The 20,844-nt window shown below is 47.3% G+C and overlaps 1 protein-coding gene across 1 annotated transcript; it reads right to left on the bottom strand.

The window, feature by feature from the left end:
• Nucleotides 1–314: 314 nt before the first annotated feature.
• col5a2a (collagen, type V, alpha 2a) lies at nt 315–20,232 on the bottom strand. The gene is made up of 54 exons (XM_037240346.1): nt 19,975–20,232; nt 13,132–13,383; nt 12,928–12,947; nt 12,817–12,849; nt 12,705–12,737; nt 12,566–12,619; nt 12,077–12,169; nt 11,874–11,945; nt 11,693–11,737; nt 11,124–11,177; nt 10,991–11,044; nt 10,869–10,922; nt 10,740–10,793; nt 10,575–10,628; nt 10,412–10,456; nt 10,210–10,263; nt 10,034–10,078; nt 9,903–9,956; nt 9,679–9,777; nt 9,499–9,543; nt 9,331–9,429; nt 9,198–9,251; nt 8,984–9,091; nt 8,793–8,846; nt 8,587–8,685; nt 8,432–8,485; nt 8,252–8,350; nt 8,123–8,176; nt 7,973–8,026; nt 7,833–7,886; nt 7,653–7,706; nt 7,478–7,522; nt 7,299–7,397; nt 7,048–7,155; nt 6,865–6,918; nt 6,571–6,624; nt 6,435–6,488; nt 6,279–6,332; nt 6,076–6,183; nt 5,930–5,983; nt 5,744–5,797; nt 5,335–5,496; nt 4,984–5,091; nt 4,775–4,882; nt 4,644–4,697; nt 4,462–4,569; nt 4,156–4,209; nt 3,960–4,067; nt 3,550–3,603; nt 3,357–3,464; nt 2,918–3,227; nt 2,554–2,735; nt 2,088–2,330; nt 315–1,986 (listed from the first exon to the last, which is right to left on the bottom strand). The coding sequence occupies exons 1-54, from the start codon at nt 20,057–20,059 to the stop codon at nt 1,840–1,842; spliced, it is 4,512 nt and encodes a 1,503-aa protein (XP_037096241.1). The 5' UTR covers nt 20,060–20,232; the 3' UTR covers nt 315–1,839.
• Between the last annotated feature and the right edge of the window lie 612 nt (nt 20,233–20,844).

Raw genomic sequence — 20,844 nt, 5'->3', positions numbered from 1 at the left:
AATGCATCCAGTGTGGGCAAAAAAAAAAAAAAAAAAAAAAGGGTTTGTCGTCCTTTCTCCTTCTCTGCCTCAGGCAGTCAAGCCTCAGAAAAGTTTAAAAAAAAACAAAAAACTAAAATAAATAATAAGTCGGAATGAGCACCAGATGATCACAATAGAATGACTGGAAGGCACATTGAACAGCTCAAGTTACAAAGAAGCTATCCTGTTGCACTAAATACAAATCTTATCAATACAGTTTGTCACTATGTGTGCAAAAAGACAAAATTAACATTCAAGCAACAAATTCTTAAATTAACATGACAAGAGTTTAGGGGATTAACAAGCATTTTGTTTAATTTGTTGCATAGCAGGAGATACAAAGCAAATAGGCACTCATAGCCACCTTGGTCTATTCAAAGAAAAAAATGTTAAATGATTTGAAGATTATATAAAAACCCAGTTTACTGAAAAGGGACAACCAACATGCATAAAAAAGCAGAATAAGCTGTGCTACCGTTGATTGTTTCAGTATTATTAGGAGTAAAAAAGAAAAACATTACAAAGCACGACGGAAGGTTCCGCACCGTGATAGCTTGGAGGAGTTAGCATCATGCTACTTCACAAAACAGACACAAAAAGACAAAAGTCTTGCACGGGTGGATGTCAGTCTCGGTGACGAGGTAGCTAACAAAGGAAACGGCAATCGGGATATTTTTGGGGGGGGGGTGTTGACATCTGCATAGTCCTCCTTGGATTAAAATGAAAAGAAAGAAAAAAAATGGCCGACTTGTTCCCAGATAGGTGGTGTGTTAGAATCTTTGCTGTTCTGCGCTGAGCTATCAAAGAGATGAACAATCTTTGAAGATTTAAAACACCAGGCCATAAAATTGTCAAGCAAAGATGGGTAAAGGGGCCGTATTTTGGAAAATTGACTTTTGAATTGCTTTTATGTTGGGTCCCTGGTGTCCCTGGCCGGCCAGCAAGTGTGAAATCAAACGAGTGGCTCCATCTTTTGTGAGGACCCTTTTTCTGTCTCATTTGATGAAGGAACATTGGAGCTCATTGGATGGTCATCCATCCCTTCCCAGCTACAGCCACTGGGTGAAGCGCTATCATCAAAGTCAAAAGGGAAGCAAAGCTGCAGGGAGTTTTGTTGGACGCACAATTAGCATCAGCATTAGCCTCTGATGCGTGGTGGAGGTATGGACACACTTGGGAATTTACATTTGGGGGTGGATGAATCTGCAGCACCGAATCGACACGAGCATGAAGTGGTCTCCGTCTTTCTATGGCTGGTCATTTATTTTCCCCCAAACTGTGGGCTGCGTATCCGTTAGTCGAAACCGCTTCCCACGGTCGAGCCCGAGAGCCGCCTCTGGGTAACGAAAGCTTTACTCCGCATTGCTTTGGCAGCATGTCACGAGACGGGACCGCCCCCTCATAACAGGCTAACTTTGTTGGCCCTCGAGACACCGCGATGAAATTGCCAAATGTCCCCCTAAGTTGCTCCACCGCATGGTAAACAAGGTAAGCATTTCAAATTTATAAATCTTTATTTGGACATTTACGTTTTAGTGGTGAAAAAAAAAGAAAATCAGGAAACTTTGGAACTCAATGAGGCAGAAAGTCAAGACATACATAGTAAAACGAAAGGGAATGCTTTGAATGGCACCAATCGTTAATTGGTTGGAATTTCAAACTTTCTGCGCAAATCTTTGGATGTGTTCGGAGTCGAAAGGCACAATAAATATCTCGCCACAGGGCCAGAATAGTCCTCAGTACTCGTATGTACAATGTGGCTGATCGGGGTCAGCTGTCAGTTCAATAGTCTCACCATCACACGCTGACGTTTTGGTTTTATAAGAAGCACACTGGCCCGATATCGATGCCAAACTCTTGATTGGGGCCGCCAATGTCCACAGGGGCCAGATCCACAATGGGAAGTCGGGCAGTTTTCTGTGTCCTGTACTCAAACACTGTCTTGCCCCAGTTGCCGTTTGGTTGCTGTAAAAGGACGGGAAAAACAAACAAACAAACAAACAAACAAACATTTGACTCATTTGTAAGCACGTATGGAAGCTTGGAAGTGGGATGAGCAAACTTACAGTGCAGGAGTCTTCCACCACGGTGTATCTGAAGCGGTTGTTGCCCTCAGCTTTCAGCTCCAGGTCGTTGGAGGCTTTGAGGACCACGGCCTTCTTCAGGTTGCCCGCCTTCTGGTCCTTGTAGCCCACAGAGTTCTTGCAGTGGTAGGTGATAGACTGAGACGCTTCTTTGGACAGCAGGCGAATGAAAGTCATCTGCACTCTCAGGGCATTTGCAGACTGCTCTTTGTTGCCATAAGTGAACTGCAAAGAGACAAAGGAAGTCCGGCCGGCGGATTTGCATTTTAATTGACTGTATTGTGAAAAATCCACAACCACAGTAATCCTGCCTCCATTGCGGGTGCTACAGTCCAGACCAGCCCCACAACCGGGTCAAAAATATACTCAATTGTTGGACAAAATTCAAACACAAAGGTGCAGCCGTCACCTTGCATAGGTAAGAAAGAAATGCTTTCAAAGCACTCACATGTGTTCCTCTGTTGATGTCGGCTCCAAACCACACAGGTTTGTTCTTGGAAGAGCTCCACCAGTTTTTACGAGGTAGGCTGGCCGGGTTGGCGGAGATGCACGTCTCCCCGGTGTCCAGGTTGCAGTACACTTTAATGGCGTCCTCGGCGCTGCCTTGGTTAGGGTCCACCCAGAATTCTCCTGCATCACAGAGGGAAACAAACGGCGTTTGAGTTTAAGTCTACAAAACGAAGCCAGTTTGCGTTTGAAGATTCACTGCAAGCCCCCCCAGTTAACATGGATTTGACATCAATAGCTGTCAATGGCAGTCAAAGACTTGGCCCAGGGACCTTCAGTTGGGCATAATGTCTTTGGTCACTAACCGCTCTTTTTGGAGGGGTAGCATCTCTTGAGGTCATCGCAGGTCCTGGCAGGGTGCTTGCGGCTGCCGTCTGGACTCTTCATGCTGTCAATTTGGCTGCTGAGAGCTTTGAGGGTGGCCTGCACGCCAGGGTCCACCGGTAAGACGCTGGAGTTGTTGCTGTTGGGTAGAGCCTCATCCTCGCTGAACTCTGGTGGTGGAGGGGGGGCATCGTCGTAATCGTGAAAGCCTCCAAACAGATCATCCATAGCTGCCACGGGAGGTCCTGGTGGCCCAGGAAGGCCTGGGGGTCCAGGTTCTCCTGGAGGGCCCTGTGTTTCAAGAAAGTTAGTTACACTGCTCAAGCACCAAACTGTTGAAAACATGTTGAGCAATTTATGTGCGGTTTCAGTTTTTGCAAGTTGCCTCCACTCTTTCATGATTCTCTCATGAGATAATACCTCAGGTCCGATTTCTCCGGAGATTCCTCGTGTTCCTGGAGGTCCCATGGGCCCAGGCTGTCCAATGTATCCTTCTTTTCCAGGAGGCCCGATAGGACCAGGTGGCCCCTGAAATATTATCCAAGTACAAAGAGTAAAAACAATAGTACCGTACTATCAAATAATAAAAGAAATGAGGACGTTTTTCAATTACCCGTGCACCATTTGGTCCAATGATTCCAGAAGCTCCCTGTTCACCTGTTGTACCCTAAAAGGCCAAAATATTATTTTGGATGGTCTTACTTCTATCTTTAGACACAAATCTTAATAGCGAACAATCACATGTGTACATGTACGTATGTACGTATGTCAGGCGTCCTCAAGCCTGTTCCCGGAGGGCCAGTGTCCGGCTTGAATTCTATGCCTCCTACCGTTATGCAGCTTCTGCAGACCTCGCTGTATATCCGACCATTTGAGACAGACTGTACCTAACACGCAGGACACCAGCCCTCAAGGAACAATCTTCCCTGATGTATGTTACTAGCAGGGCAATGTTGCTTCTTGCGGCAGTCTCTAAGTAGAATAAATACATTTCTGTGATGGCTGTGATGAGCTGGGACTTACAGGAGGCCCAGGAAGACCCTGCAAACCAGTAAATCCACGATGACCCTTCTGGCCTCTCTCTCCATGATCACCCAGATCCCCCTTATCTCCGCGTGGTCCTTGGGGTCCCTGCGATACAAGTGCACAAGTTATGACTGATTGAAAGCGGCGATGGTATTGCCTTCCAACATCTATTTCAAGTCAGGGAAGAGCTCACCAGTAATCCTCTCTTTCCTGCCGATCCGGGAGGACCAACAGGTCCTCTGGAGCCCTGCAAAATAAAGAAAAAGGCTTCAGGGACTGAATGGCTCTGCCAACACCTCTGCTCCTACATTTTAATACCCAAACCCTTCCAGCATGTGGAGTTGAGTTCATTCAAGCACCAACATGTCCTCAGAATGTTTTAAATGAGTCAGGCTCAAGATACAAGACACACTTGTATGACACTGAACTCCACGAGGGAGAGACAAAGTGATACTCTGACTGCCTTTGGGCAAACAAGATATGAGAAAAATCAGCTTACAGCGTGGCCTCGTTTTCCAGCTTCCCCAGCTACACCAACGGGACCTGAGGGGCCCGGAAGTCCCTGAGGACCAGCCAAACCCTCTGGACCATGATCCCCTCTGTCTCCCTGCAAAGGTATCAACAATTGGTTTCTTGCAACATTCAAAACCTCTTATAAATTCCGTCCTCTTTCGATCTTACCCGTTGTCCAAGAACGCCTTCTTTGCCTGGTGGACCGTCTGAACCAGCGGGGCCCTGAGGATCAAAGACAAGCATGAAGGCGCAAGAAACGTACTTGGACAACCACAGACACAGATTGAAAGACTACTAACATCAGGACCAGGATCACCACGTGGTCCATTGGCACCTGGAACGCCAACTGGTCCCGGAGGACCTTTGTCTCCAGTTGATCCAGGGGATCCCTGTTTTCCTGGCAGTCCCTAAAAGTAAAAAGGACTCTTAGAAAATGGTGAATGCACTGACCAATTTTGCTACATAACATCAAATGCATGGAAGCGTCGTAACAGAAACAGATACTGACTGCTGGCCCTGGGAGACCTGGCATTCCCCGTTCTCCTCGTACACCTGGAAGACCCACAATGCCTCTCTGTCCTGTAGTTCCCGCTGGCCCTGGAGGACCATCAGGACCCTAAAGCAAAGTTCACAAACACAATATTTAATACTGAGAAATTCCAACGTTAGCTCATTGAGCTCGTTCTGTATTTTAACTGCAAATTGAATAGGTTTATTGTACACTGACCTATAAAAATGCTAAAGAAGCAACACAACACTCATGTTTTAATTCAAATTCAAAATTGTGTGGAGACCATGTTAAGATAAGCTGGTGTAGTTCAATTAAAAGTATTTTCCCCAACAAAAGAGTCACTACAACCGTAGGGCCGTCTTCTCCAGAATCTCCCTTGTCTCCAGAGCTTCCCGGAGGTCCTGGTGGTCCTCGCTCTCCTTGTCTTCCATTTGCTCCATGGTCACCACGAAGACCGGCAGGACCCTCTTTTCCAGGTGCTCCCAGTGGTCCAGGTTCACCAATTGGACCCTGAGGGGATCGCGTGGTCATGAAAGGGAACTTGATCAAGACTGTCACTCTATTTGATATGGTTTACGCACAACAGTTGTCCGCAAGTTAAAAACTGTATTGTGCTTCATGTGTCCTTACTTGAAAATGTATCATATGAGCTACACTCCTCCCATTCAAGCAAATTACCGCTAAATCCTGACACATATTTGGTATTCCAGATTGATCTGGATTGTCTGAAATATGTTAGACAGGTGGCAATACTTACAGTTGGACCTGGTGGGCCAACTCTTCCTGCAGATCCAGGGAAACCGGTGGGCCCCTGTGGACAAAACATGACGTAAGATCTTTCTTGCAATGGGTCATTGTTATTAACTTTCCTCCTTTTGCTCACTGATGGCTTTATGATCAGTCACATGATCAAAAAATGTTTGTGATTATAAAATTCCCATACCGGTGCACCCTGTGTTCCTCTTCCGCCTTTCAGTCCAGCTACACCAATCGGCCCCTTGAAAGTGAGATCAAATATTTGACTTGTATGCAGGAAATGCTTTGATTAACATTTAGAAAGGCTGTTGGCTTGTCATTGTTATAACGTACAGGAGGACCATGAGCACCAGCTAAGCCTTGGGGTCCAGGGGATCCAGCATCTCCTTTCTGGCCGGGTTCCCCTGTCTCTCCTTTGACTCCAGGTTGGCCATCGATACCCTGTGATGAAATAGTAAAAGAGGCACCAGACTTATTTTAAAACACTGCCTCGGGGTTATGTTCCTGTGTTCTCGAGGCAATAAATGAGAACTTACAGGCGGTCCAGCAAAACCAACTGAACCAATTGGGCCAGGGTCACCTCTGGCTCCCTGCAAACGATGAGCAAATAGTCAGCCTATATTGTCCGCAGTAACCGGGACTATGCAATAAATTGCACATATGCAATTAAAGCTTTGGCCACGTATACTCACAGGCACTCCTCTAGAACCTAGAGGTCCAGCAGGTCCTTTAGGTCCAGGTTCTCCCTGAAATATGTCACATACTTACTTAAATTGCTCCAGATACATTGTCCTTTGAAAAGCAGTCATAGGTTCTGAAAAGCACTACCTTTTCACCACTGGGCCCTGCAGGTCCTAATGGGCCAACTGGTCCAGGTGCACCCTGAAAACACAGGAAATGCACAGACATTTAGGCCCCGTTGCCGTTCAGTGGTGAAAGCCGGTAGAGATAATATCATGGCTTGGGCTTGCATGTTTTTTTCTGGGGTGGGCTTTGAATCGTTCCATTTATGGAAGCACAAATTGAACTTTAGGTCTTCAGAAACAAAAAAAGAAAAACGAGTTCATCTGTAGGAAAAAAAACTCCCAATGTGTGACATGGGTCAAGAATATAATTGCTCACCCTTGCTCCGTCATTTCCAGGTGTACCCTCTGAGCCTTTCTCACCAATGGCTCCCTGCACAAAACACACCACAATATTGCGATTGCTCACTTTGGGTTGTACTCCAATCACAACTCCATTCATTTCAACTTGCTTTCACAAGTGAAATCAAATCGAAAATAACGTGGGAAAAAAAACACTTACTCTGTCACCTTTCGGTCCAGATGGGCCAGAAATGCCTCTTTCCCCTGGCATCCCCTGAAGACCTGGAGGACCCACATCACCAAGGGCACCAGCAGGACCAGGACTACCCTTCATGGACAAGCAGAGATCGTCACTTCAAGACAAAATGGCTCCTTAGCTAATTTAGTGACTGTAGCTAACAGACCTTGCTATCAAGAGAACAACCTACTACAAATTTCAAGTTGCATCTTGACTGTGCAAGAGTGATTTACCTTTGGCCCATCGGGACCAGGAGCTCCTGGGATTCCCTTGGGTCCCTGCAGACCAACTGGACCCAGCTCGCCTCTCTCCCCTGGAGTTCCACGCTCACCCTGCGGAAGAAACCCAACCAGTTCTCACAGTCTTACTCCACCACGCATTAAGGTCATTCTGAGAAGTGAAGTCCACCTACCCGAGGGCCAATTTGACCAACTGCACCAAGCTCTCCAGGAATACCCTGAAAGAAAAAGATCACATGCTTGCTAAGCAAACCTGTTTATCACTCAAAATCATCAAATGTTATGATTGTAATCACTAATAAGATAAGGAATGCGATTGCATCAATTTTTAACTTAAATTATACTCACTAGGTCACCTGGTTTCCCGGATTCTCCAGGGGGACCTTGATTTCCTGGTAAACCCTGATTAAACAATAGACACATCAGTACCTGATCTATTCTGAACAACATTGTATCTTTTGACATGTAGCTCTGTCACAAACATGGCCAATACCTTCTGCAGTTAAATGAGATACTTGGCTGACCCACCTGGAATCCATTTACACCTGGGGGTCCCTGTTCTCCTCTGTCACCCGCAACACCCTGTTGATTGATTTAGTATTTAGCACTTTAGTCACTTCTGATAATGGTAGAGGAACCAAAAGCACTTTAAAGGTGATAGCTCTTACTGATGGGCCTGGTGGACCGGCAGGTCCAACCTCTCCATCTTTTCCAGGAGGACCCTGAAGGACAAAAGCACAAAGGTCAGTCCTGCAAAATCTAATTGATGTCATAGTCGAGTTTCAAGACAAAAAAAAGCAACATTCCAGCTTACTCACCCTCTGACCAGCTACTCCAGCAGATCCTTGTTCACCTGTCTTTCCCGGATCCCCCTTTTGAAGGCAGCACATATTTGGAATTTGAGATCAACACGTAGGTGAAACTGGTAGCTGCAAAGTGGCACTTACATTAAATCCCTTGGGGCCTGGTATTCCCATCGTTCCTGCAGGTCCTCTGTTGCCAATGGAGCCCGCAGGGCCTGGGCGACCATCTTCACCGGGCCCACCCTAAATGACAAGCCAAGCCAGACATAGACTTAACCCAATTCACACATATAATGTCAAAAGGGATAAAGGACATTCACATACCACTGGCCCTGGCTTTCCCTCGGCCCCCTGCACTCCAGGAGTACCAGTAAGACCCTTTGAAGAGCAGATTGAAAGGTCAGCGATGGAAACGTTCAAGACTGAAGCGATGGACGAATGGAGACTGCTGCTAAAAATGTCAAAGTTGTCAGTGTTACCCTTGCACCTGGTAGACCAGGTTCTCCTGTACGACCAGGGTCTCCTAAGGAACCCTTTGGTCCTGATGGGCCTGATATTCCACGGTCTCCCTGAGAACCCTTCAGATAAAAATACAATATAGATGGCATTTATGAAATATACACCATAATCACACCGACAAATGTATATAAGGTAACTTGTAATGGATATAAAAGAAGAACTCTACCTTGGGTCCAGGCAAACCATCAGCACCGGGGAACCCTCGATTACCTGGGGAACCCTGTAAACACAGCCCAAGTTACCTTTTGCTCACCGGGTTTCCAATCATGTCAGAGACAAACACCGCTAATAAGCATACGGTAGCTTCGAGACTTCTAAATGCCCAAGGTTACGGCCTGAAGACGAATGATGACTCACTCTCTCACCAACAGCACCAGGGGGACCAACAGTTCCTGGGTCTCCCCTCGGTCCCCGCTTTCCTTCCTCACCCTGGGGGCCAATCACTCCCTGGGATCCTGGGGGACCCTAGAAATATGACACCGGATGGGAAATGAATGACAGACGGCGATAATAAAGCGCTTTCCGACCTCTGTGGCACGTATGAGCAATACAATGTATGTGATCATCTTACAAATTCTCCTTTGGGTCCAGCCTCTCCCTTAAATCCTGGTACTCCAACATCTCCCTAAACAAAAACAGAATATGAATCAAAAGCCATCACCAATTGGGAAAATGCAAAATCCAACCTGATGCAGTCAACGTACCAGTTGTCCTTTGATGCCAGGCTGGCCTGTGCTTCCCTGAGGTCCGGGAGGTCCAGAGGGTCCAAGATGCCCGCCTGGGCCTTGTGGACCAAGGTTTCCCTGCAATAATTCAGCCTTGTAATCCAAGCCTTTTCACATATTTGATTTCAATCGCGTTGTTTTACATACCACTGGGCCTTTGACTCCTGTGCCGCCATCTGTACCCAAGGGTCCCTTTGGATGCACAACACGAGCATTTGGGTAACACGTCATAGGAATATTGCATATGCATATAAGTCTTTAGAAGTGATCAAAGAAAATTCCAAATGTTTCCTGTGGTGAGAAGTGTGACATGAACGTAGGCATTACCCTGAGGCCAACTGCTCCAGGTCTCCCCAGATGACCAGTCTCTCCTCTTTGCCCTTGAGGGCCCTCTGGACCCCGTACACCAGTGGGGCCAGGTTGTCCCTATGATACACAAACACAGATGAAATACAAGTACATAGAAATCAAACATTTCTCTTGTTTTTAAATGATAAAGCGGATCTCCTTGAGCATGGGATTGGAGGAAAGAACGTGTTCACAGAACTTGCCTTCATGCCGGGTGTTCCTGGGTATCCAGAAGGGCCACTGAGACCCAGGGGACCCTGCGAACCAATACAAATTGTAGACAAGGTTATATTCAACCTCCTCCTTAAATTCAAACGGGTGAATGCTGACTTACAATTGGACCTGGTTTTCCAACGTTACCAGGTAGACCACGTTTACCCTGAGAGCAAAAAAGAGACAAACACAAAAACTCTGAGAGTCACAAAATGAATTTGGCCTCATACTCAGTAACGCCTGCTGGTGTGAAGGTATCGTGGCAGAAAGTTTCCCCAGAAATGATTTGTTGCATACCGCTGCGCCACCAGGGCCAGAGCGGCCCCTTTCTCCAGGCATCCCAGCAGGACCCTGTAAACACACAACTTGATTGTTTATACTGTCCTCCAATTCCAACGTGTCCTTTGGTCCATAAATTCCAGTATTTAGCAACATGTGTGGCTAATTTGCACTCAGAAACACAACGCAGGCTCATTGGATAATTAGCCAAGATACTGACCATTGGTCCGGGTGCTCCCATTGGACCAGGTGGGCCTAGGGCACCCTGAGGAGACATTAGAAAAATATTGATGATCTTGTTGCCCGATCCAAAGTGAACATAAGCCTTTCAGGTCTGCTTAATATGGATACGGTTTGCCAAACCAACACCGGCCTGATTTTACCTTGGATCCAACAGCTCCATATTCTCCTTTTTGCCCAAGAAGTCCTGCATGTCCCTAATAAAAACGATGATACGTCATTTTAATTGGTATAAATGCAGGAAAAACGTATTGTATAAATTGTAGAGTCTTGGCATCACGTTAACCAGTGAAAACACTTTCACTCACTCTGTGACCTTTTAGCCCAGGAGGCCCTGGAGTACCTGGAAATCCTCTTGCTCCCTAAAAGGAGTCCAAATATTGTTGGTTCATTATGACTATCCTTCAACACAGCACAACAGGGTCAAATGTTCATACTTGGGAACCTGGGAAGCCAACTTCTCCGCTATTTCCTGGCTTGCCTGATTCACCCTGTGAGAGGACAATAGGTCAACAAAGACTGCTGCAGTTTGCAGTAAGATATTTCAGGCTTAACATACGTCTTCTCCTGGTTTCCCTGGGGGGCCCTCGGGTCCTCTTTGCCCAGACGGACCCTAGAAATGCACATTTACGTTGTTAACATCTGGACAACTGCATGGTATCCGCTCATGGAAAATGGAGAGGCCGCTATACCATGTGCCCTGGATCTCCAACATCTCCTGGAGGTCCTTGTGGTCCAGCCTGACCCTTTTAGAGACAAGAGAAACCAAGATTCGAGAAAGGTGCAAGCAGCAATGAACAGGTCCTTGCAACTCCTTTTTTTGTAGAAAATGCTGATCCACTTCACAATTTGGCATCGACTGTCTGTTTCCTGTAGGCTCTGCGGTTGTTCCCGAGTAGGCCTTTCACAAAGAACGAGTCTTGAGATTTTCCTGAAATTACTGCTTCAAACCAAAATGGCTGACCCCCTGTTTTTTTTCCAAGTATGGGTCCAGGAGACATTTTCATTTCGCCCCGTTATGACAAACATCCCCACCAATAAGTGCCAACTGGTAAAACTGCTGTTAAAGATTCCAGAGGGTGCCAAAGAATTTTAGGGGTTAGGGTGAAGACAACTTTTAGTTCTAAAAGTACCGTACATGTCAGATATTATAATGTGCAACATGTTCATCGGGATTCAAAGACACTTGCAGCAGCTGATGACTTTTTAGGCATATTGAGGGCCCCGAAAGGTGGTTCGCTGGTCACAATATTGGACTTACAGGGGAACCACTTGGCCCGGGAGGTCCTCTTGCTCCAGCTTCACCCTAAAGCAAACAAAGAGTTGATCCAATAACCGTTTTCATTTCAAGGATAAAAAGAACACAATTATGAACTTTGTGGAGGAGGGGGGTTCAAAGCAACGAGTAAGTTTCGGGGAAATGTGTTTTGCGGACATCTTACCCTTGAGCCGGTCAACATGCTTTGCGGTGCATTCTTTCCTTCCAACACTCCGGCCATCTGCGAGCCGAGACCCTGCAGTCGAAGGGGACCATGAGTCGGTGTTGACATGAATAAGGGGGACGGAAAGGTAGCGCAAAAGGATTCTCTTGGGCTCTCTGTATGCGGAGCATTGGAGTTGGCGGAGGCTCGTCGTCATCACTTACTCCGGGATGAGTCGGGTGTCCAGGAGGTCCAGATTCACCGGGCTGACCCGGAACTCCCGGCTCTCCGTCGTAACCGGGAGAGCCTCGCAGTCCCTGGAAGCAAACGAAAGACTGTACTCGCACTGTCTGAACCTGTGTCATGTTGTGAGTCATCGTCTGGTGATCCGTCCAGGGGGTAGGGTTGCCTCCCACCCTAACGTTGTTTCCAGGGCAGACGCCGCAAATGCTATGGAAAATAAGCTTGGCCAGTAAAGATGACTCTACGCTCCGGTTTCCTGTCTTTTTCAAATGAACCGGGTTGATGTTCCCTGATGGCCAAACAAGGCTCTAAGCCTCAGCACCCTTTCAGCATGGACTGATTGCTGCTCTGTGACTGTGTGTTGCCCCTTTGATTGACTGTCAGCCAGTCAGCCTGCCAGGATTAGCTCCGGCTATTCCTCAAAATGTACAAAATGGATTGAGGCAAGGATTTAAGTGTCTGTGACTTACAGGCCTTCCTTTGTTTCCTCTGGGTCCTCTTGCTCCTGGACCACCAGGTGGTCCCTATGAGAGGCAAAGATGTAAACATGAGAATGCATTGCACCTTGCAGCGTGTGTACCATCTGTAGCCTATTGCCAAGACGCTCACCATAGGTCCAGGACGACCTCGGATTCCAGTCACCTGCAGATACACCCGGTTAGATTTGGCTTTGTTTTTCTCTATGGTCTGAGGTGATGTGTTAAACAAAGACCATACTCACGATTGGGACCTCACCAGGCTCTCCTTTCTGCCCCTGCGATCACAGACAGACAGATGAGACCAATCAAGCAGACCAAATGTGTGCTACACTTGTGTAAATGCCGTTGCCTACCTGGTAACCTCCGCCCCCACCTACAGACAAAACAAAAGCATGCATTAGTAGTTTTCCCTGAATGCATTGTGTGTGTAAGAAGGGACAAGTACATGAATGGGACAGAGCAATTTTACATTGCCGGAATGCTCTGTTTGAACTGAAACTGAGACAAAATTATTTGGATAAATATTCATGATTAGTTTCAGGTTGACTATCTCTCACCATATGAGCCGCCGCCACCACCACCACCGCCGCCGCCGCCGCCGCCGCCACGGCTGGGGGTTTCACTCTGGCAAATGGGACAGCACTCTCCCTCGGGGACGACCACCTTCTCACAGTTGCTCAGCTCCTCGCACTGGATGTTGTCGCAGAGGACCTGGCCGTTGTCGCAGACGCAGAGTCGGCAGGGCTCCGGCTTCCAGATGTCCCTGTTGGGGAACACTTGGCCATCTGCTTTGCAGCTGCCATCGCCTCCTAGGAGCACAGGAAAGGCCTTGTTGGAGCCGCTGGCTTGCGAGAGGAGGATCGTGCCATTTGAAAAGCCTCCGAACGCTCAAACTAACTTCCTATTTATTCGTCATATAAAGAGGAAATTGGCATTTTTAGCAGTTGGGTATCAGGAGGGACGTTCCATCGTTTCAAGCCGTCGCATTGATTAACAGCCAAGTAACACATTAAGTGTCAAATTTCTACCATGTTGGAGCTCAATCACTCTCATGTCAAAGGCAAAAAGGTAAGCGAAGATGCAGCGTTAGCACAGAGTAGTCACTGGTGAAAGTTGTCAACGTCAAGCCTGCTTGCTGCAACTCAGCTGCTGTGTTTTCCAATAGCAAAGAATGCAAAGATGCTGTACACAGGAGAATTTCCCTCCAATTACAAACAAAGAAAATAACCAACCAAAAGGTTTTAGCACCCACGCTCAGGTAAAACAGGCGGAACCTGACGCTACAAACGTGATGAAAAAAAGCTTCTGGAAAATGTTTCAGCAAAGCTCCCAGTTGTTAGACATGACATCATTTCCTGCCGAGGATTCGTCTCTGAACTGAGCTCATTGAAGCACACCAGAGAAAACCTGCTCAAGCGTTCACCACCGAACATTGCCGTCTTTGAAGAAAAAGCACTTTGGGATTTTTTTGCCAGCACAAAGCATGACTCTGATGACACTTTGCTATCTCCTTGCAAAATATATGTTGCCATTATTGTGGACAATAAGAAGACCACAATGTCAAACTATCAAACAAATCGCCACTGGTTCCTTCTCCAGCCCCCAAACAGCAGGGGGCAGCTCAGCTGCAGGTAAGTCTTGCCAGACCACCACAGGGAGAGCAAAGTTGCCTGGCTTGTTCTTAAAGCAGCCAATGCTTTTAGCATGCACGAGCAAAACGATCCGATTTTTACATTCCAGTGTTCAAATAAGTGCTCACGGTTACAGCAGCCGTTTACAGACGGAAACATTTCCAGCTGAATACAAAAACAAGGAAAGCCATATCCGAGAATGTGAGTGCAAATGGAATTTGAGCTCCTCGTGCCTCGACATGATAAGACCGTAACGCGTGGCAATTAAAGGCCGTCCGTTACATGCACTGAATAGGAGTCTATGATTAAAAAATGAAAAATCTTCATCAATCATTTTTGTGTGTGTTGCAGGTGTGGAAAAATCTTCCAATCACCTTGACCGCCATCACACGTCAACCTCATGTACAACTGGAAAGGGATTTTAGCCTGTCAGAGATTCTCGGTATTCCACAACAGTGCATATTTCACGGAAGCGCCTCGCGGTTTTCAGTGGGGTCTCAAAAGCCCGACCGCAAGTCTGGAAGAGCGAGATGTTCCGCCCCCCCGCCCGTGTCCCTCACTTTTCCATAAACGTACGAAGCACAGCTCGCTAATGACAAAGAATAAAAACCATCCATGTGTCAGCGTGATGTGGATTTTCCACCAGGCAGCTCACAGAGGAGCCATTTTCCTCTCAGCGTCAAACAAAACATGGAGTCGGGAGCACGACCTGGGTCTCGCGACTTTTCCTGCACTAAAAGACCAATGTCGCTTATATCAAGCTGAGTACAAATCATGCCAGACAAAGCCAAAAGCAACCCCGAAGCAACACGGCCTTTGCCGCCATTCGCTCAACCGGTTGCTTTGTTTTAAGGCTCTGGCCGGCCTGTTTAGCTTTGTAATGCGTTGAGGATTTGCCGCATTACTGGCTGTTGATAAGGCTTAGCGGCCGAGGTTTCAACACGCTCCTCTGCTTGGCCTCTCCAAACAAAAGTTGACGTTCTCCAGAAAGGGAGGAGCTGTGTGCCAGGAAAGTTGAAACGGTGGACAGCTTACATGTTCAGGCTGCACCCCCCCCTTCTCCAAAATGTCACTGTTTACGAATGGCCATTCTTGATCTGGTTTGCCAAGATGGCGCCTTGCTGGAAACCACGGGAGAATTGATCTACCAGCGTTTTTACAAAGTTAGACGGGTTAGCATGGCCAGCCATCGATTGGTTTGGCGTCAGCTCACAAACTCAAAGAGCGATTAAATTCCATAGGAATGCTGGTGTAGATTTATGAGCCCTCCTCTAAGAATCATTTTCTTTGGAGGGAGATGTTTGAGAATATTTGCCATATTTCACATGTCCTGAGTGTTGTTAGTCACCTAAATGTTGAACAGAGGGTGTGATTTACCGAAGTCAAATTTCTTGTTCGGCACGCTCAAACATGGCGAATAAAAAACTCTTGAATCTTGAATCTTGAAGAAAACTGGAAAGATAAATCCACTACCCGTGACAGTTGTTGCAGGGTGTGAGAGGTGTTGTGACTGGCAGGAGGATTGGTGCCTTGCCTGAAATGAAAAAGTCTACAAATGTCTCCATGGGCTCTGTCTCCATTTTGTTATAGTTGTGAGAAAGAAATGCAGCTGCTGGGATTTGGTGCTCTTATGCACTGCATCGTCCCCCAGGCCAGGAATGCTGGACCACTGGCAAGCATGAGATTACATTCACATGTTTGTATTTTGCATTGACGAAGCATTTCGTCATTCACTTTACAGGAGCTAACCGACACACCATACCAGCTTACGTCACGCGACGTAATGACTGACGCTCGAGTCAAGCAAGCGGCGCCACATAAAGTACGAGTCGTTTGCCGTGCTCGGGCAATGTTTGTCTGAAGGCCGAAATGATCCGACAATGTTGATTTAATTCTTCTTATCTGAGCTCAGCCTTGCTATTGCTATTGGGTGACAAAAGCCGACACGCTCAAGGGGATTGTGTATCATCCGCAAAGAAAACAGCAAGCGCACGCTTTGCCTTCACGCCGCCTTGGTTCAACAACAAGTAGACCGCCATTTCCAAGAGATTTGTTAGCCCATCTATGGCGTTAAGCATTATTGAAGCTAAACGCTCATGACTAAGGCGACGGATGCCATGTGATTGGTTGAATTACACAAGGTTTAATTCTCCTTGTTTTATGACAATAAACTCAACTCAAATCAACAGTTTCCAGGCTGTGTGAATGCAGAGGAGTTGCAGCGCTTGTTGGAAGCCCCGCCCTTGCTCTCCCCTCCCCTCCCCTCGTCTCCAACACTCGCATACTTTACACAACATGTCATGCACATCTGTGTGGGCCGTGGCAAGGCTTTGCTCGTGGCCGACGCAGTCACCAATAAACCCCCTCAGCAACTCTTTCTGTTGTTTACGTTGAATTGTAACACATGAAACGGCCAGAGGAAAGAACAGAACAAGTTCAGAACAGTGTGTCAAAAATAGAGATGAATGCCCCTTCCTCAGAATGTCAATAATGGCCGCGCGGGTCAGTTTGACCCATGCGCTCGTTCCACCGTCCAAAAGTATCGGAAACATAAAAGAAAACCGATTATTAAGCATTTTACTAAACAAAGACATGAGCTCCAAATTATGGGAATCGGTCATTGAACCGGGTCATAGTGACCCAGGCCCAATAATGTCGTTCCAGAGCGCCGGCGTTGTGCCCCAGACTGTGCTCAAATAACTCAGCCCTTCTGCATCCCGCTGAAAAAGACAAGGCACGCTTTTTGGATTCATGTCACCTTTCAAACGTGTCAGGAAATAGCACCATGTTTTACACACAAGGACACGAGGACCTTCCCCAAAATAAGTACAATAGGGTAAGGCTTTGGAATTGGATTCAGAAATGTCAATGCTTACAACTAGAGCAGGCTTTTATGGGTCAAACACAAGACTGACGTGGATGCGTTGGTTTTTATAGGTCTTGCAAAGACGTCAGCTTGAAACAGGGGAATCCTCCGGCCAAAAGCGCTTCCAATGGCTTTTGCAGGTGTTCGGCCGACCGACAAACGGGAACATCTGCATTTCTGTCAAACGACAGAAAGGGAAACACCGGCAAGCGGAACCTTTGGATGGATTTGCGAAAGACATTTGAAACAACGCTAACGTCAAGCCAATAACAAAATGGGATTCCATTGCAAAATCCATGTTACAAGACGGTAGACGGCGTTGGATGAAAGAACAGAATCTCTTCGCATTGGTGAGAGAAAATCAAAGGTGTCTGTCCAACATGCCGCAGAGCCCAAACACACGGACCGCATTGCAAAGCTTCGGCGGCCGGCGCGACCTCGCTCGGACTCCCGCAACCTGCAATTATGGCCTCCGCTCACCACTTTGTGGCTCTCGTCAAAGTGAGCTTGACTTGTTCTGATTGACTGCCACAAAGTCGTGAACATCTGATGCCGTGCCTTGCTGGGAAGAACATTTACGCTCATGCCGCTTGTTGCTATGACAACGCAGCGACGCGTTCAAATCGATCAGGTCCTGATTGGTTTCGGTTCATCAACATTTTGCTGTGGGAAGAAGATATCAAATGTGGCATTTGGATTGTTGGTGGCAGTTGAGAGTTTTGGAGAGTGGCAAGTCAAGGCCAACCAAAACGGACGATGCCTAAGACAGCTTGTCATGCGTGGGTTGAAACGCTCCATTTCAAGTTGCCCTTCCGCATATCTGCCCGGCGACGGGGGCCCTTTCCTTTGCTAATATTTTCCAAATAGGGCCAAAGCGGCGAGTTTGAACATCTGGAAAGCATCGCTTCTCAAGTTCTACCCCCGTCACCCCCCGCTCCCCCCTCCGCCCCGGCCTCCATTTGCTGACTGCAATCATTTGGTTCCCGTCAAGCGGCGCTCCTCACGTCAGTCGCTTCGGCCGCCGAGAAGAGAAGAGACGAGGCGAGGCGAGGCGAGGCGAGGCGAGCGACACCTCGACTAACGTGGCCCCTTTGGAACGAAGACCTCGAGGCCAAAGTGTGCAACGAGACCCCCGTCGAGAAACGTGTCACCGAGCCAGAGCTGAAAAATGCAGCGTGTGCTTTTAATGGAAGCCGTCTGCCGACCCGCTCCAGTTCTGCCGTTTGGACCGTGAAAAGTGGCGCGATTGTGGTGGAAAAACAACTGGAAACAATTTGCAAAAGCCCCAAAAAATGAGCTCATGTGCATTTGGTTGATTTGGAAAAGCAGTTTTGAGCCGTTTCATTCTCTGAGAGGAGACGTCAACGTGAATATGAAATTAAGCTCTTTTGGTTGAGCTCTTTAGTAGTTATTTGCATTTGTCATTTGGAATAAGAAGAGAAGCTTTTCTCCAAAAATTTGAGAAGCCCTCATCAGTCATCCCAAAAAAAAAAAATCACGTGCAAGCAAGCTGTCCACACGTGCACGCATCTGACTTCCATCCAGCACCATGTAAGCGCACTAACGTGAGCTGGAGCTTCAAAGCATCCTGCCAGGTTCTCGCAAATCTTTCCAGCAAACCCGTTGCCCTCCACACAACTTTTTGGACTTTTCTGCCAAAAACGATTTGGACAGAAACGTGTCAGCTTGCAGTAATGCGGGCCTCATCGACGGGCACTTTTCCATCTCAAAAGTTTCGTCACCGTTTCTTGATCTTTCTTCTCGTGGCAGTATTGCCATCCAATAATAAGTTCAAGTTAAAAAGATGAAACATATTTTCCCTTTGAACGCACCAGAGATCTCCACCGTGTCCGTGGAAGGATTACTTCAAGAGCCAGTTGTGCTACAAGGTTAGGAAAAAGTACAGGAAAGGAGACATCCACTAAAATGTGATTTGGTACATTTGTGCTTTGGATTGTTTCCCAGTGAAGAGCTAGCTTGATGGCTAGTCTACACAAATATTCTAAACGGCAGCACCTCCACAGCTAAAATAATTCAAAAGGGCTACATTTCGTTCAAAATATCCATAATAGCCTACATTTACCACAAGGTGGCGCTCTATCATCAGCATTGTGCGAAAACAGATTCAGTTGACGACAACTTCATGATCAAAAAAATTAACCAAGTGACATCATCACTGTGTGACGACGCCATGAGATCTCATTCTACTACTGAGGAGGAAAAAAAAAGCACAGGTCAGCTAAAACAAGCGCACTCAGGTGTTCCACCCCCACCTAGAGACTTTAGCAGACCCCCCAACTCAACGCCCGAGTCCTCTTGGGCCTTCCCGTGACTCAGAGACTCCGGCCCATCTTCTCCCCCAACGTTCCCACCCCGCCCCCGCGCCTCCCCCAATCCTCAAGTCCCTTCCTTCACATCTGCCCCAAATTAACATAGCAGCGAGTGCATGTTCCCTCCCCGACGCCTTAGCAATGAAATTGTCTTTGCAGATGTACAATGTAGCAGGGAGGGGGGCTGCTGGAGGGGGGGGGCTGCGGGCTTGTGGTAAGACAGAATGAATGTTCCAATGATGCAAGTTGTGCAAGAGTCATGGAAAACCGCAAAGGTGCTCGTTTCCTTCTTCACTTGCAATTACTGACAGATGTCCACATTTGCTCACACGCTCATCTCGGACATCTCCTAACGTCCGACCCCGAGAACTCGGAAAAAACAACAACGTTTTCATAGCTCATCCGACACAACGCATCCCCCGAGCATCTCCTGCGGCCAAGCGGGTCGCCCTGCATTGAAAGCAGCGCCAAAGGTCTTGTTTGACATGAAAACAAGACCAGCACTCAGCTTTTTCAGCAGCACAGCAATCGGAAGATCAAATAAACAGTGCATGGGGGGCTCACTTGACTTACCATCATCCTGGCTTGTAACAATCAAAACCTGAGCGCTGGAGAGCAGCAAAAAAAGGAAAGTCCTCAAATGCACAAAGTCCATCATGAGCGAAAAAAGGGGGAAAAGGGGAGAAAAGAAAAGAGGGGAGAAGAAAGAGATGAGCTTATGACTGCATGAATAGCAAGCAGCCTCTCTCCTTGTAAGCGGCGAGCAGACCCAACCCAGACTGCCTGAGTGCTCCCTTCCCGTCCCTTCCCTTCTTTTTTTTTTTCCTGTAGTTACAGCTTTAAATGAGAAGAATGCTGGCCAGCCTAATTTTCCTCCCCCTTTTGTCAGCCCTCTCCCGTTCCATCCTATCCCATGTCGTTCCATCCCATCCCATCCCATCCCTCTGGCACTACAGCCGTGTTCACAACTTTCCGAGCCTTCTTTGTGCTCAACACCTTCAGGAGCATTTGTGATTCACTTTTCATGAGTGACAAAACAATCGTTTCGTAGTCATATTGTAGTTTTATTTGTCCCCCAGGATGAAATTGCTCATTTGACAAATTTGAATGAAACGGGTGAAGCATGGAGTTGAAAGAAAGATCCGCCGCGTGTGACGTTTGGATGGCATGAACATGAGCTCAACTGACCTGGAAACATTTTCATTGTTGCTGAGGAACAGACGCGACAAGGGAGATAAGGTCTCCAAATAATGACGGCCACCCCCTTCCCCCGACTCCTCTCCCCTAATTTAATGGGGACGATTTCACATGTGAACAAGCCACAAGTGTCGTCTGTACGCAATCGTAAAAACACTTGCATTCGACTGCATCAAACGACGAGCTTGTATTCTCTTTGGGCGGCCATAAAACCAAGAATACCATTTACGGGCGCAATCCGCTAGC

Source organism: Syngnathus acus, chromosome 21 (genome assembly GCF_901709675.1).
Source record: "Syngnathus acus chromosome 21, fSynAcu1.2, whole genome shotgun sequence".
Taxonomy (NCBI): Eukaryota; Metazoa; Chordata; class Actinopteri; order Syngnathiformes; family Syngnathidae; genus Syngnathus; species Syngnathus acus.
The sequence above is the reverse complement of the archived record's forward strand: the minus strand, read 5'-3'. Positions and strand labels throughout refer to the sequence as shown.

What these genes read in the sequence shown, in the direction of transcription:
- col5a2a (XM_037240346.1), bottom strand. Translation starts at nt 20,059, where the DNA reads ATGATGGACTTTGTGCATTTGAGGACTTTCCTTTTTTTGCTGCTCTCC. An exon ending in TGGGAGCACCCGGACCAATG is followed by an intron (nt 10,264 to 10,411) that starts GTCAGTATCTTG and finishes GTGTGTTTACAG; the next exon opens with GGTCCTGCTGGGATGCCTGG. An exon ending in CTGGTCCCGATGGGCCAAAG is followed by an intron (nt 7,156 to 7,298) that starts GTAAATCACTCT and finishes TTGTCCATGAAG; the next exon opens with GGTAGTCCTGGTCCTGCTGG.